Source organism: Entelurus aequoreus, linkage group LG08 (assembly GCF_033978785.1).
Source record: "Entelurus aequoreus isolate RoL-2023_Sb linkage group LG08, RoL_Eaeq_v1.1, whole genome shotgun sequence".
NCBI lineage: Eukaryota > Metazoa > Chordata > Actinopteri > Syngnathiformes > Syngnathidae > Entelurus > Entelurus aequoreus.
Window position 1 is genome coordinate 69,726,888 of NC_084738.1, and position 17,197 is coordinate 69,744,084.

Here is a 17,197-nt window from a genome sequence, read left to right on the forward strand (position 1 = left end):
ACACAACCCAAACCACATTTCAGACTTCCTGTAAAAAGTTGCAGGACACAAACATGCTCACTCTTCTTCCCCTTCCTTCCTTCCTTCTTTCTCGGAGAGAACAAACCGTCCATTGACTGGTGAAAGCTGAACGCGCACGCACTCAAATTGTGGATAAACAAACGGGTCAATACATCAATTGATGCAAAAAAAAAGGTAAAGAAGGCATGCTTTTACTTTGAAAAACTCCAAAAAAAAATGAACAAAATCAGAATCAATGCATTTTACACTTAATGCTGTGCAGTTTTTAAGGAGCAACTGAAAATCCCTAAGCAAAGATCATCTATGAGAAGAAAGCTGATGTTTTTTCCAGTCAAAGATCCTCTATATCAGTAGTTCTCAAACTTGTATCACCAAGTACCACCTCAAAAACACCTGGCTTTCCAAGTACAGCACCACCATAATGACCAACAGTAAAATACAAGAGCATAGTAGGCCTAAATATTCATTAAAACAAGTTTATCCAATATTTTTTCAGTTTGAGAATCACTTTTCTATATAACAGGAGCACTTTTTTGTTTTTAAGATCTATCGCAGAAAATGTGATTCAAAGATAGTCTAGGTGGCAAAAGTGCTCTGTCGAAGATCCTCTATATGTGACAGGAATATTCTGCTAAACTGCTAGTCAAAGATACTCTTTGTGACAAGAGTGTGTTACTCTTTTTAAGGACATAAGCTACAGCAAAAAGGTCCTTAAAAGAGCTCTTGTTTTTTTAAGACCAAATGCACACACAAAAAACATGAGTCAAAGATCCTCTATATGACAAGAGTGATCTGCTGCTTTTATGGACATCAGTGTTTCACACACATTCATTTATTTGTGGCGGCCCGCCACGAAAGAATTACGTCCGCCACAAATTTTCAAAAAAAAAAAATTTTTTTTTTTTTTGTCCTGTCCAGCTTCTCAGGCAAATCATATAGTTGATGTAGATGCCCATATAGGCTGTTCACATTTACTTTAAAAAAGAGAAGTGTAGGATACTTCTCTTGTTGCCTTATTTGTATTTGACCACTACTGTTTTCTGTTTATTTGTTACTGACTGTGGCAGGACACCTCTGCCTCTGTTTCACTTTATGTTGCTGGTAAATAATATGCTTGTAGTAGTAGGCTAAAGTTAAATTATTTAGTATGCACTAATTAAAGGGGCAGAGCTTTAAGAGACATTTTACCTTTTATATTTTATAAGATATATTTTTTGTAAGAACCACAATTAATAAATATATTTCAGTGAATAACTTATTGTTCAAATCTGTATATAAATATGTACATAAAGTGTTGTAATTATATTGTAAAATGGATGGACGTTTAAAACAAAACTGTTATTATTAATTAGTAAGTATACATTTTTTGAGCCTTTTTAGAGAAAATCATATCATTGTAGTAAATTATGCAAATTACTTGATGATGTCATGGTGGCCACGCCCCCACAGGTATCTTGGCAGTTTATGGGAAACACTGGACATATTGTAACTACATGATTCAGAGATCCTCCATAGTAACAACTCGCATGCTTGGCTGTTTTTAAGGATGTACTGCAAAAAAAAGCAAGCCAAAGATCCTCTAAAAGACAGAAGCGCACTGCTGTTTATAATAATCAACTGTAAAAATGCGAATCAAACATCAAATTAAAATCGACCACTCCGCTGTTCAGAATGACATTTTTAAAAAAAAGTGGGTCAAAAATGTGCTGTCAAGAGTGCTTTGCTGTTTTTCAGGACCTACTTCCAACATTTTAGTCAAAGATCATCTATATGACCAGGGAGCTGCAAGAAACATTGGTCAAAGATCCCATATGTGACAAGAGTACTCTGCTATTTTTAAGGTTTTACTGCAAAAAAATGATCTATCTATGGTTTTAGGGGCCAACTGCAAAAACGCTTATCAAAGATCCTCTATATGGCAAGAGCCCTCTTCTGTTTTAAAGGACCAACTGCAACAAAAAAAAACAGTCAAAGATCCTATGTGTGGCAAGAGTGCTCTGCTGTTTTTAAGAATGTACTGCAAAAAGATCATCTATATGACACAGGCACTCTGCTGTTTTAAACAGGCTTACTGAAAAAAAAAAGTCAAAGATCCTTCACGAACAAAGAGTGCTCTACTGTTTTTAAGGACCATCTGCAAAAAAATTGAGCCAAAGATAGTTTCTGCAAAAAAATTGAGCCAAAGATAGTTTATATAACAAGAGTAGGGCTGCAACAACTAGTCGATTAAATCGATTAAAATCGATTATTAAAATAGTTGCCGATTAATTTAGTCAGATTCGTTGGATCTATGCTATGCGCATGCGCAGAGGTTTTTTTGTAATTAAATAAAAAAATTTTTTAATAAACCTTTATTTACAAACAGCTGAGGAACAATAATCAAAATAAGTATGGTGCCAGTATGCTGTTTTTTTCCAATAAAATACTGGATAGGATAGAAATGTAGTTTGTCTCTTTTATCCGATTATTAATCGATTAATCGAAGTAATCGTTAGTTGCAGCCCTAAACAAGAGTTTGGTTATTTTAAGGACCAACTGAAAAAAATTTGAGTCAAAAATCCTCTGTGGTGATTTTTAATGGACATAAACACTTGTCAAAGATCCTCTAAATATTAAGAGCAGACTCCGAAAAGGACAAGCGGTGGAAAATGGATCGATGGATGTCTATGCTGTTTGCAACAATCTACTGTAATTAAAGGAGCCAGTTTAATATGACTTAATGACAAAAACAAACATGCAAGTCAAAGATCCTCTATATCAGTGATTCTTAATCTGTGGTACACATACCACTAGTACGCCAAAGACGTCTAAATATGTGTTGTATGTTCATTGTTGATTTTTGTGCATAAAAATATCTTGTTAAATACAATCCCTGCCTAGTTTTTAATAAATACTTAGGCCTACTACGCGACTATTTGAATGTTTGTCATTACGGTGGTGCTTGGAGAGCCAAGTGTTTTCTGAAGAGGTACTTGGTGGAAAAAAAATCCTGAGAACCACTGGTGTGTATGACACGAGCTTTGTTTTTTCCCCCATGGACCAACGGAAAAATATTTGAGTCAAAGATCCTCTATGTGACAAGAGAGCTCTGGTGTTTTTACAGAAATAGTGCAAAAACACAATAGTCAAAGATCCTCTATATTACAATAGCGCTCTGCAGTTTGTAACAATTTACCGTAATCAAAGATCTTCAATATGACAGGAGCCCTCTGCCGGTTTTAAAGTACTTACTGACAAAACATGCGAGTCAAAGATCCTCAGTATGACAACAGCCTGTTTGTTTTTTTGAACGACCATCTGCAAAAAAAGGTGAGTCAAAGATCCTCTATATGACCAAAGAGCTCTGGTGTTTTTACAGAAATAGTGCAAAAACACTATAGTCAAAGATCCTCTATATTACAGTAGCGCTCTACTGTTTGTAACAATTTCCTGTAATCAAAGATCTTCGATATGACAGGAGCCCTCTGCCGGTTTTTAAAGTACTTACTGACAAAACATGCGAGTCAAAGATCCTCAGTATGACAACAGCTTGTTTTTGTTTTTTTGAACGACCAACTGCAATAAAAGGGAGTCAAAGATCCTCTATATGACCAAAGAGCTCTGGTGTTTTTACAGAAATAGTGCAAAAACACTAAAGTCAAAGATCCTCTATATTACAGTAGCGCTCTGCTGTTTGTAACAATCTACCGTAATCAAAGATCTTTAATATGACAGGAGCCCTCTGCCGGTTTTAAAGTACTTACTGACAAAACATGCGAGTCAAAGATCCTCAGAATGACAACAGCTTTTTTTATTTTTTTATTTTTTTAAGGACCATCTGCAAAAAAAGTGAGTCAAAGATCCTCTACAGGTAAAAGCCAGTAAATTAGAATATTTTGAAAAACTTGATTTATTTCAGTAATTGCATTCAAAAGGTGTAACTTGTACATTATATTTATTCATTGCACACAGACTGATGCATTCAAATGTTTATTTCATTTAATTTTGATGATTTGAAGTGGCAACAAATGAAAATCCAAAATTCCGTGTGTCACAAAATTAGAATATTACTTAAGGCTAATACAAAAAAGGGATTTTTAGAAATGTTGGCCAACTGAAAAGTATGAAAATGAAAAATATGAGCATGTACAATACTCAATACTTGGTTGGAGCTCCTTTTGCCTCAATTACTGCGTTAATGCGGCGTGGCATGGAGTCGATGAGTTTCTGGCACTGCTCAGGTGTTATGAGAGCCCAGCTTGCTCTGATAGTGGCCTTCAACTCTTCTGCGTTTTTGGGTCTGGCATTCTGCATCTTCCTTTTCACAATACCCCACAGATTTTCTATGGGGCTAAGGTCAGGGGAGTTGGCGGGCCAATTTAGAACAGAAATACCATGGTCCGTAAACCAGGCACGGGTAGATTTTGCGCTGTGTGCAGGCGCCAAGTCCTGTTGGAACTTGAAATCTCCATCTCCATAGAGCAGGTCAGCAGCAGGAAGCATGAAGTGCTCTAAAACTTGCTGGTAGACGGCTGCGTTGACCCTGGATCTCAGGAAACATAGTGGACTGACACCAGCAGATGACATGGCACCCCAAACCATCACTGATGGTGGAAACTTTACACTAGACTTGTCCCAGAGTCTGGAGGAAGACAGGAGAGGCACAGGATCCACGTTGCCTGAAGTCTAGTGTAAAGTTTCCACCATCAGTGATGGTTTGGGGTGCCATGTCATCTGCTGGTGTCGGTCCACTCTGTTTCCTGAGATCCAGGGTCAACGCAGCCGTCTACCAGCAAGTTTTAGAGCACTTCATGCTTCCTGCTGCTGACCTGCTCTATGGAGATGGAGATTTCAAGTTCCAACAGGACTTGGCGCCTGCACACAGCGCAAAATCTACCCGTGCCTGGTTTACGGACCATGGTATTTCTGTTCTAAATTGGCCCGCCAACTCCCCTGACCTTAGCCCCATAGAAAATCTGTGGGGTATTGTGAAAAGGAAGATGCAGAATGCCAGACCCAAAAACGCAGAAGAGTTGAAGGCCACTATCAGAGCAACCTGGGCTCTCATAACACCTGAGCAGTGCCAGAAACTCATCGACTCCATGCCACGCCGCATTAACGCAGTAATTGAGGCAAAAGGAGCTCCAACCAAGTATTGAGTATTGTACATGCTCATATTTTTCATTTTCATACTTTTCAGTTGGCCAACATTTCTAAAAATCCCTTTTTTGTATTAGCCTTAAGTAATATTCTAATTTTGTGACACACGGAATTTTGGATTTTCATTTGTTGCCACTTCTAATCATCAAAATTAAATGAAATAAACATTTGAATGCATCAGTCTGTGTGCAATGAATAAATATAATGTACAAGTTACACCTTTTGAATGCAATTACTGAAATAAATCAAGTTTTTCAAAATATTCTAATTTACTGGCTTTTACCTGTATATGACCAAAGAGCTTTAGTGTTTTTACAGACATGGTGCAAAAACACTATAGTCAAAGATCCTCTATATTACAGTAGCGCTCTGCTGTTGGTAACCATCTACCGTAATCAAAGATCTTCAATATGACGGGAGCCCTATGTCGGTTTTAAAGGACTCCGTGACAAAAATGCTAGCTTTAATTTTTTTTTAAACTGCAAAAACGCTATCAAAGATCCTCTCTGATGTCACTAATGAGCAGGATGCAACAGGCAGACATGGTGCAAAAACACTATAGTCAAAGATCCTCTATATTACAGTAGCGCTCTGCTGTTTGTAACAATCTACCGTAATCAAAGATCTTCAATATGACAGAAGCCCTCTGCCGGTTTCCTCTATATTACAGTAGCGCTCTGCTGTTTGTAACAATCTACCGTAATCAAAGATCTTCAATATGACAGAAGCCCTCTGCCGGTTTTAAAAGGACTCTCACAAAAATGCTAGCTTTTTTTTTTTTTTTTTAAAGACTGCAAAAACGCTTATCAAAGATCCTCTCTGATGTCACTAATGAGCAGGATGCAACAGACAGACATGGTGCAAAAACACTATAGTCAAAGATCCTCTATATTACAGTGGCGCTCTGTTGTTTGTAATACCATAATCTTTAATTATTTATTTATATTTTAATACACTGTAGCACTTTGAGATTGTTTACTCAATATAAAGTGTTTTTTACAAATAAAATCTATTATTATTATTATTAATCAAAGATCTTCAATATGACAGGAGCCCTCTGCCGGTTTTAAAGGATCCAGTGACAAAAATGCTAGCTTTATTTTTTTACTAAGACTGCAAAAACGCTTATCAAAGATCGTCTCTGAAGTCACTAATGAGCAGGATGCAACAGGCAGACATGGTGCAAAAACACTATAGTCAAAGATCCTCTATATTACAGTAGCGCTCTGTTTGTAATACCATAATCTTTTTTTATTTATTTATTTTGTATTTTTTTTAATACACTGTAGCACTTTGAGATTGTTTACTCAATATAAAGTGCTTTTTACAAATAAAATCTATTATTATTATTATTAATCAAAGATCTTCAATATGACGGGAGCCCTCTGATGGTTTTAAAAGACTCCGTGACAAAAATGCTAGCTTTATTTTTTATTTTTTAAACTGCAAAAACACTATCAAAGATCCTCTCTGATGTCACTAATGAGCAGGATGCAACAGGCAGACATGGTGCAAAAACACGATAGTCAAAGATCCTCTATATTACAGTAGCGCTCTGTTTGTAATACCATAATCTTTTTTTATTTTTATTTTTTAATACACTGTAGCACTTTGAGATTGTTTACTCAATATAAAGTGCTTTTTACAAATAAAATCTATTATTATTATTATTAATCAAAGATCTTCAATATGACAGGAGCCCTCTGCCGGTTTTAAAGGACTCAGTGACAAAAATGCTAGCTTTATTATTTTTTTTAAAGACTGCAAAAACGCTTATCAAAGATCCTCTCTGAAGTCACTAATGAGCAGGATGCAACAGGCAGACATGGTGCAAAAACACTATAGTCAAAGATCCTCTATATTACAGTGGTGCTCTGTTTGTAATACCATAATCTTTTTTTATTTATTTTTTTAAATTTTTTTTAATACACTGTAGCACTTTGAGATTGTTTACTCAATATAAAGTGCTTTTTACAAATAAAATATATTATTATTAGTATTATTATTAATCAAAGATCTTCAATATGACGGGAGCCCTCTGCCGGTTTTAAAGGACTCAGTGACAAAAAATGCTAGCTTTAATTTTTTTTTAAACTGCAAAAATGCTATCAAAGATCCTCTCTGATGTCACTAATGAGCAGGATGCAACAGGCAGACATGGTGCAAAAACACTATAGTCAAAGATTCTCTATATTACAGTGGCGCTCTGTTTGTAATACCATAATCTTTTTTTATTTATTAATTTTTTAATACACTGTAGCACTTTGAGATTGTTTACTCAATATAAAGTGCTTTTTACAAATAAAATCTATTATTATTATTATTAATCAAAGATCTTCAATATGACAGGAGCCCTCTGCCAGTTTTAAAGGACCCCGTGACAAAAATGCTAGCTTTTTTTTTTTTTTTTTTTTTTTAAAGACTGCAAAAACGCTCATCAAAGATCCTCTCTGATGTCACTAATGAGCAGGATGCAACAGGCAGACATGGTGCAAAAACACGATAGTCAAAGATCCTCTATATTACAGTAGCGCTCTGCTGTTTGTAACAATCTACCGTAATCAAAGATCTTCAATATGACAGGAGCCCTCTGCCAGTTTTAAAGGACCCAGTGACAAAAATGCTAGCTTTTTTTTTTTTTTTTTTTTTTTTTAAAGACTGCAAAAACGCTCATCAAAGATCCTCTCTGATGTCACTAATGAGCAGGATGCAACAGGCAGACATGGTGCAAAAACACGATAGTCAAAGATCCTCTATATTAGAGTAGCGCTCTGCTGTTTGTAACAATCTACCGTAATCAAAGATCTTCAATATGACAGGAGCCCTCTGCCGGTTTTAAAGGACTCCGTGACAAAAATGCTAGCTTTAATTTTTTTTTAAACTGCAAAAACGCTATCAAAGATCCTCTCTGATGTCACTAATGAGCAGGATGCAACAGGCGCTCTATGCACGCCCTTATTTTGAAACGCCTCCTGCACTTCCTTGCTCCATCAATCAAAACACTAAAAACCTTCCCACTGGCGTCAAACACAAACAACAAACACAATAATTGGCAACTTAAAAGTCCCACTCTGACTTTTATTGCTTTTTCTCCGCACAGAAACACGACCTGCACGTCACGCAGCTCCTCTACCCGTCCGTGCATTTTGTTTTTGCGATGTGTTGAGCGAGCGTGTCCCTGTGTTACACCGAGCCAAAGTTGGGTGGGAAAACCCCGGCAGCATTCCTGTAATTCCTAACTGCACCACCCCTCGCACGGGGAGGAAGAAGAGTGGAAATAAAACGGAGAGAAGAAGGAAAAAAAAAAAAGAGGGGAAAGGAAAGTTTGCAGTGTGACATATTATTCCAGGGTTGGGAATCAAACCCACCCCCCTTCTGAAAGTATGAGAGACGTCTCTCTTTTCCCCCTCTGGTGCCACGTTGCCCTGTAGAGCTGGGCTGCTTTCAAGCCCTACGATACCAATTCCCAATTGGTATCGACACCAGTATCGATTTTTTTCTCCATATTCATGAGTTGTTAAAGGCCTACTGAAAGCCACTACTACCGACCACGCAGTCTGATAGTTTATATATCAATGACGGCCGGGTTAACTTATAAAGTGACATCTTAAACTTCCCGGGAAATATCCGGCTGAAACATCGCGGTATGATGACGCATGCGCGTGACGAAGTCCGAGTAACGGAAGTTATGGTACCCCGTAGAATCCTATACAAAAAGCTCTGTTTTCATTTCATATTTCTACAGTATTCTGGACATCTTTTGCAATGTTTTTAATGAACAATGAAGGCTGCAAAGAAGACAGTTGTAGGTGGGATCGGTGTATTAGCAGCGGACTACAGCAACACAACCAGGAGGACTTTGTTGGAGCGCTAGCCGCGCTAGCCACCGACCTCACCTTGACTTCCTACGTCTCCGGGCCGCCAAACGCATCGGGAAGCTGATAAACACAACAGTCGTTATATCTTCTTTTCTCACCAGTCTCATTTGCAAGTATTAGAAAGTACAATTTGCACGCAGTTGCAATTCCAAGACGCTAGATGGCAGTAAGGTGTAGATTACGGTGTGTTGCCGTAGTCAGGGAGTGGTATTTGCCTATAACAGGGGTGTCCAATTTTTTTCCACCGAGGGCCACACACGGAAAAATTTAAGCATACAGGGGCCATTTTGATATTTTTCATTTTCAAACCATGACAAAATATATAGATTTTTTTTTTTTATTAACCTTTCGGGGACCAGAGTCTCGGTCATTAAAATGTTAAAAATAAGTCAAATTATTATTATTATTATTTTTTACAACATATCTCTATATCAACTTCAGGTTGATATCAAGTAAAAAAACAAAACAGGTTTTTTTGTTTGTTTTTTATAGTAAAACTGATATATGCAGTATTTAGTAATTCGAGCCCTAAAAGATCAATAATGCATCGATTTGAATTCTTTAATATTTTTGAGTAATCACAGGGAAAAGTTAAATAAAATCCCACTAAATATATTTGGGATCCAAAAGGTCCCCCACTCATAAAGTGATACATTTTTATTCGTTTTTTTAAAAATTACTTTTCACACTTAAATTACGAGATCAACTTCAGATATATCTGTCGATTTTACGCGTGAACTATTATTTTGTTTGTTTTATGCACTTTTGTCAAATAAAACTTTGATGTTTTCAGTGTTTCCCATAAACTGCCAAGATACCTGTGGCGGTGGGGGCGTGGTCACCATGACATCATCGAGTAATTTGCATTATTTACTACAATGATTTGATTTTCTCTAAAAAGGCTAAAAAAATTTATACTTACTAATTAATAATAACAGTTTTGTTTTAAACGTCCATCCATCCATCCATTTTACAATATAATTACAACACTATGTACATATTTATATACAGATTTGAACAATAAGTTATTCACTGAAATATATTTATTAATTGCGGTTCTTACAAAAAATATATCTTATAAAAATATAAAAGATAAAATGGCTCTTAAAGCTCTGCCCCTTTAATTAGTGCATACTAAATAATTTAACTTTAGCCTACTACTACAAGCATATTATTTACCAGCAACATAAAGTGAAACAGAGGCAGAGGTGTCCTGCCACAGTCAGTAACAAATAAACAGAAAACAGTAGTGGTGGTAGATAGACACAGAGCTTCATCAAACATCTGATCCACTGAACAAAGAGCTCCAAAAATCTTGATCCTACACTTCTCTTTTGTAAAGTAAATCTAAACAGCCGATATGCATCAACTATATGATTTGCCTGAGAAGGTGGACAGGACAAAAAAACAAAAAAAATTAAAAAAAATTTGTGGTGGCCTTAATTATTTCGTGGCGGGCCGCCACAAATAAATGAATGTGTGGGAAACACTGGTTTTATATGGCAACCACACAATATATGCAATATTTTGTACACAAAACATTTTAAAGTGAATTTTTTTAAGTAATTGGAGCCATGAATAGGTCAATAATTCATTATGACAGATTTTTTTGTCTTTTTTTTGTTTTTTGAGCAATGGCAAAAAAAATAAAAATAAAGAAAGACAAAAAAAAAAAAAAAGCCTGCATGGCAGCTTTGTGTCAACATTGCAACTTTTTCTTGTTAGATTTCAACTCATTCCACTTTTTTAAATGTTTTTTTTTAATTTTTGCAATACTATCAATTTTGCAATTTTTGCAGAATGTGTGGCGGGCCGGTAAACAATTAGCTGCGGGCCGCGCTTTGGACACCCCTGGCCTATAAGCTAACTCTAGTCTTTTGTTGCGCCCTACAAAGTGTTTATACTTAAATATTGCACTTGCTACGAGGGGTGTGAATCTTTGGGGTGTCTACTAACTCAACCCGATTTCAATTCCTGGGCTGACGATTCACTTCAGCATCGATTCTCGCAATGTATTATTTGTAGGGATGATAAATGCTTTAAAATGTAATATCGGAAATTATCGGTTTCAAAATTATCGGTATCAAAAAGTAAAATGTATGACTTTTTAAAATGCCGCTGTGTACACGGACATAGGGAGAAGTACAGAGCGCCAATAAACCTTAAAGGCACAGTCACATAATATCTACGGCTTTTCACACACACACAAGTGAATGCAAGGCATACTTGGTCAACAGCCATACAGGTCACACTGAGGGTGGCCTTATAAACAACTTCAACACTGTTACAAATATGCGCCACACTGTGAACCCACACCAAACAAGAATGACAAAACATTTCGGGAGAACATCCGCACCGTAACACAACACAACAAATACCCAGAACCCCTTGCAGCACAAACTCTTCCGGGACTCTACAATATACCCCCCTCTCCCAACCCAGCCCACCTCAACCTCCTCATGTCCCAAATTCCAAGCTGCTGTTTTGAGGCATGTTAAAAAAAATAATGCACTTTGTGACTTCAATAATAAATATGGCAGTGCCATATTGGCATTTTTTTTTCCATAACTTGAGTTGATTTATTTTTGGAAAACCTTGTTACATTGTTTAATGCATCCAGCGGGGCATCACAACAAAATTAGGCATAATAACGTGTTAATTCCATGACTGTATATATCGGTATCGCTAATTAAGAGTTGGACAATATCGGCAAAAAAGCCATTATCGGACATCCCTAATTATTTGGTATAACAATTATAATTAAACATTTCGCAGGTTAGAAAAAGGTCATTCTGGTTGCATGGGGAAAGCCTAAAAACCTCTTTAAAAATTGATTCTTCTTAAAAACAATTTTTTTTAGATTTTTCTAAATTATTACTAATTTAGAACGGGATGAATACGAATCAATTTTTTTGTGCGCCACTACTTATTTCACGCCAGCGGTTTGATTGTAACGCGCTTCTTAGTTGTAGTTTTCAGTACCAAAAAGGTGGAGTGGTGTTGAAAGTGCCATGTAAAACCGCTAATGCTAATCGGTAGCACGTCTACGGCAAATCCACCGTAAGCTAGCGCATTATGAAAAGTAGAGCTTTACCAGGCGTTCTTTTTGTTCGCCGGCATGGGAAAATTGTCATTTGGCTTAGAAACAGTCCGACTGAGGCCACGCTGAGGGCTTGTTTGCCAGCCAAGTGCTTGAGTCTGGAACCAGAAGTGACATCGTGCACAACAAATGATGCCGTTTGATTTTACGCGAGTCGTTTTTAAAAATGGACTCTGATGAAGGCCGCTATTATTTTATGTTGAATAACAAAATATTAATTGGGTACGCAGACAGGTGTGTACCTCTTTAAAACGATGTCCGATCATCTAAATTCAACACAGGTGGGTTCAAATAACCTGTGGAAACATCCCAAAGGTGATCATTAGAAGCAGGATGTACCTAGTGGTGAGAATCTTTGGGCACCGAACAATTCGATTCAGAATAGATTATCGAACTTTTCAAAACAAGTTGCACGTTAGAAAAGCTCCTTCTGGTTGCATAGAGATGGCCTACAAACATTTTGAAAAATTGATTCCTATAAAACTAAATGTATTTTTATTTTTTTTCAAATCGATTTTGAAAATTGTGAATTGATTTAGAATCAGAATGAATAAGAATCGCTATTCAGATGTGAATTTATTTTTTATGCACCATTATTGACAATACTTATGTCATTATATTTAGTTCTTTTTTGTGTGTGAATGCTCCAAAACAGTGGTCCCCGACAAGAAATTAAAAAAAAAAAAAAAAATTTTTTTTTTTTTTTTTAAAAATCAACATCCATCCATTTTCTACCGCTTATTCCCTTCGGGGTCGCGGGGGGCGCTGGAGCCTATCTCAGCTACAATCGGGCGGAAGGCGGGGTACACCCTGGACAAGTCGCCACCTCATCGCAGGGCCAACACAGATAGACAGACAACATTCACACACTAGGGCCAATTTAGTGTCGCCAATCAGCCTATCCCCAGGTGCATGTCTTTGGAGGTGGGAGGAAGACGAGAACATGCAAACTCCACACAGAAAGACCCCGAGGCCGGGATTGAACTCACGACTACTCAGGACCTTCGTATTGTGAGGCAGACGCACTAACCCCTCTTCCACCGTGCTGCCCAGACGCGGCACCAAGCAGTGTGGGTGGGGAGTGTTTCCACAGACGCGGAAGGAGATTTTCACAACTAACTTCTAAAGCTTACCGATATATCAGATTGTAGGTGGTTTTATTTTGTACCCTTCACGTTCATATTTCACTGTTTGTTGCGTTTCAGTTGATTGGAAAATATGTTGATCGAAAAAGGGTGTGACATTCATATTTTGTCAATATTCAGTGTTTTACCCTTCATAGAAAAATGTAAAATTCCATTACCTTTTTTTTTAAGGCGGTCTGTCATAACGTTTTTAGCATTCAATCAGACATTATTGTGAGGTTTTGTATTAGTGTTCCTAACAATAGATACCGTATTTCCTTGAATAGCCGCAGGGGCGCTAATTAATTTAAAACCTCCTGTCACTCCGGCGTTTACCGGAAGCCGGCGGGATGGCCGTGCATGCGGTAATTATTTTAAAACCTCTTCTCACTCCGGCGTTTACCAAAAGGAATGCGGTAAATTTAGGCGTGCGCTTTGATTTTTTTTAATTTTAGATACCGGTATGTAATCCTCCATGTTAAAAAAAAAAATCTCTTGCTGCGTGTAGTCACTTCTTCTGCAGTACCGGAAGTCGCAAGAAGGATCACTAGCGCGGCAGCGCCCTCTACCACCAGGAGGCGGGAGTCATTTAATGACTTATACAGTATTTGACACACGCAGCTACGGTATATTAATAAAACATAGCTGCTTACGGTTCTTTTTAGCATACTGTAGCTTGGACCTTAAATCCTACTGAATAGCTCTTTATCTTTTTTCCTTTGTGCGATTGCAAACTACTGAAAGCAGCTTCCTCCATTTTGAAAATGAGGACAGGTAAAGCGTCACTCGTGACGTAACGAATTTGACCCGGCGGAAGTTCTAGCCATATGCTAAATATTTTGCGAAACGAGTTTGACCCGGCAAAAATGATAGACATGCGATAATATAATTTATATTTTGCGAAACGAATTTGATCCGGCGTTAATAATGAACCTGCGATAAGGCCAAGAATGCGTTAATTATTTTGAGAAACGAGTTTGACCCGGCAGTAATTCTAGACGTGCAAATACTATATTCCCTGCGCCAATTCAAGGAAATACGGTATACCGGCCCCCAAACACATTTTTTTACTCTAAATGTGGCCCCCAGAGTCAAAATAATTGCCCGGGCCACCTGCAAAAACGCTTATCAAAGATCCTCTAACAGGAGCACTATGCTGTTTTCAAGGACAAAATGCCAAAAAAAAAAGAAGTGAGTCAAAGATCATTTATAGACAATTTTTTTTTTTTTTTTTTTTGAAAGACCAACTGCAAAGACATCTATTTTGATTTTTTCCGGCAGGATTTAATCTGCCAATGGGGCAAGTTATGATGATGCCCAGTGAACTCTGCCTAGCAACAAGTGGCCAAAGAAACCCGCCACTTCTATTACTTCGCACGCCCTAAAAGGGATATTTGGATTGCGTTGTCAATAATTAAATCCCGCTTTAAAAGGGAATATTGCGTGCGCAAAGTTGTGCGAGTTGAGGCGGTCTGCAGGACAAGACGCGAGCATGGCGTCGCAGCAAAACAAGCCACAGATCACTCACCTATGTCGGCGTTGCAGAACGCCTGTTGCGGGTGCACCGGAGCGCAGCTGCACGCCTCCGCCAGCTCCTCTGCCCGCCAGACGAGCAGCATTGCCAGCGTGCACAGGATGCCGTTGACGCTCAGCGGCATTGTCGCAGACACGGCGAGGCGATGGCTTGTTGTTGTCCGCCCTCTTTGCTGCTACGGATGTCCCGACGACCGGAAGCTGCCTCTCGTCACCGGCTTGTTGTTGTTTGTCGTTTTTAAATTGGTTTTTTTTCGCGTGACCTCAACGACGCAATGGACGGTGCGCACGACTTTTCTGGAAGACGGACGGCAAGTCGTGATGTTTGCTGTCAGCGGCGGAGTCTTTCTGGACTGTTTTCGTCGTCACAGCTTGTGCGCCCTTATATAAATGGCTGAGCTCAGGCCACGCCCCCTTTTGGCGACGGAAAGCGGAAAGGGTCTAAAAGTCTACCTTCGCTAAATGGCGACGATCCATCCATCCACATTCTTATTCTTTGTACTTTTATTGTTTACGCTAAATTGACGGACTAAGAAACCCACGTTTTATTATACAGTGGTTTACAAAGAGGCAAGGCAAGTTTCTGTAAGGAAAGATAAAAAATTAAAATTAAAATATCTGGAAATAATAATTCAAATTAAAATCATAGAAAAAAATCAGCATGAATACAATTATAATATAAATAGTATAATTATTATATAATATAAGTAGTATGTTATACATATATTACAAACACTAATAAAATATGTATAAATAATTGTATTACTGTTGTACATATATTATAAACAATAATTAAATATTTATAAATCATTTTATTATGGTATTATTTATTATTATTGTTATACATATATTATAAACAACAATAAAATATTTATAAATCATGTTATTATTGTTATACATATATTTACAAATCATTTTATTATTGTTATACATATATTATAAACAATAATAAAATATTTATAATATTATTGTTATACATATATTTATCAATAATTGTATTATTGTTATACATATATTATAAACAATAATAAAATATTTATAATATTATTGTTATACATATATTTATACAACATTTTATTATCGTTATACATATATTACAAACAGTAATAAAATGTTTATAAATCATTTTATTAGTTATACATATATTATTAAGAATTATAAAATATTTATAAATCAATAAAAAATAAATAAACTTTGATTGATTTAATTTTTGTTAACATATATTATAAACAATAAAATATTTATAAATAATTTTATTATTAACGTTATACATATATTTATCATACATATATACATATACTTATATTATAAACAATAATCAAATATTTATAAATAATTGTATTAGTGTTATACATATATTATAAACAATAAAACAATTATAAATCATTTTATTATTGTATTATTTATTATTATTGTTATACATATATTACAAACAATAATAAAATATTTATAAATCATGTTATTATTGTTATACATATATTACAAACAATAATACAATCATAATAGTTATACATATATTTATAAATCATTTTATTATTGTTATACATATATTATAAACAATAATAAAATATTTATAAATCAATAAAAAATAAACTTTGATTGATTTAATTTTTGTTAACATATAATATAAACAATAATAAAATATTTATAAATCATTTTATTATTAACATTATACATATATTTATCATACATATACATATATTATAAACAATAATACAATATTTATAAATCATTTCATTAGTGGTATGCATATATTATACAATGATAAAATATTTATAAATAATTCTAATATTTTTATATATATATTTATAAATCATTTGATTATTGTTATACATATAAACCATAATAAAATATTTATACATCATTTTATTAATGTTATACATATATTAGAAACAATAAAATATCTATAAATCATTTTATTAATGTTATACATATATTAGAAACAATAAAATATCTATAAATAATTTTATTGTTGTGATACATATATTATAAACAATAATAAAATATTTATTAAAAAAAATATTATTATTATACATACTGTATAAACAATAATTAAATATTTATAAACCATTTTATTATGTTATATATATATTTATAAATCATTTTACTATTATACATATATTAATAATAAAATATTTATAAATCATTGTATTATTGTTATACATATATTATAAACAATAAAATATTTACAAATCATTTTATTATTGTTATATATATATATTATAAACAATAAAATATTTACAAATAATTTTATAAACAATAATAAAATTATACATAACATATTACATACTATTTATACTATAATTGTATTCATGCTGATTTTATTCAATTATTTTAATTTGAATTATTATTTTCAAATTATTTAATTTGGATTTTTTTGCCTTTCTGTACGGAAATTTGCC

The 17,197-nt window shown here is 35.2% G+C and overlaps 1 protein-coding gene across 1 annotated transcript in view; it reads right to left on the reverse strand.

Moving 5' to 3' along the window:
• timp2a (TIMP metallopeptidase inhibitor 2a) overlaps positions 1–15,174 on the reverse strand; it is a 65,047-nt gene extending 49,873 nt beyond the window's left edge. Inside the window, exon 1 of the mRNA XM_062057189.1 lies at positions 14,791–15,174. Within this exon, the coding sequence (XP_061913173.1) occupies positions 14,791–14,920 (130 nt within the window). The 5' untranslated portion in view covers positions 14,921–15,174. The remainder of the gene's footprint in view (positions 1–14,790) is intronic.
• Between the last annotated feature and the right edge of the window lie 2,023 nt (positions 15,175–17,197).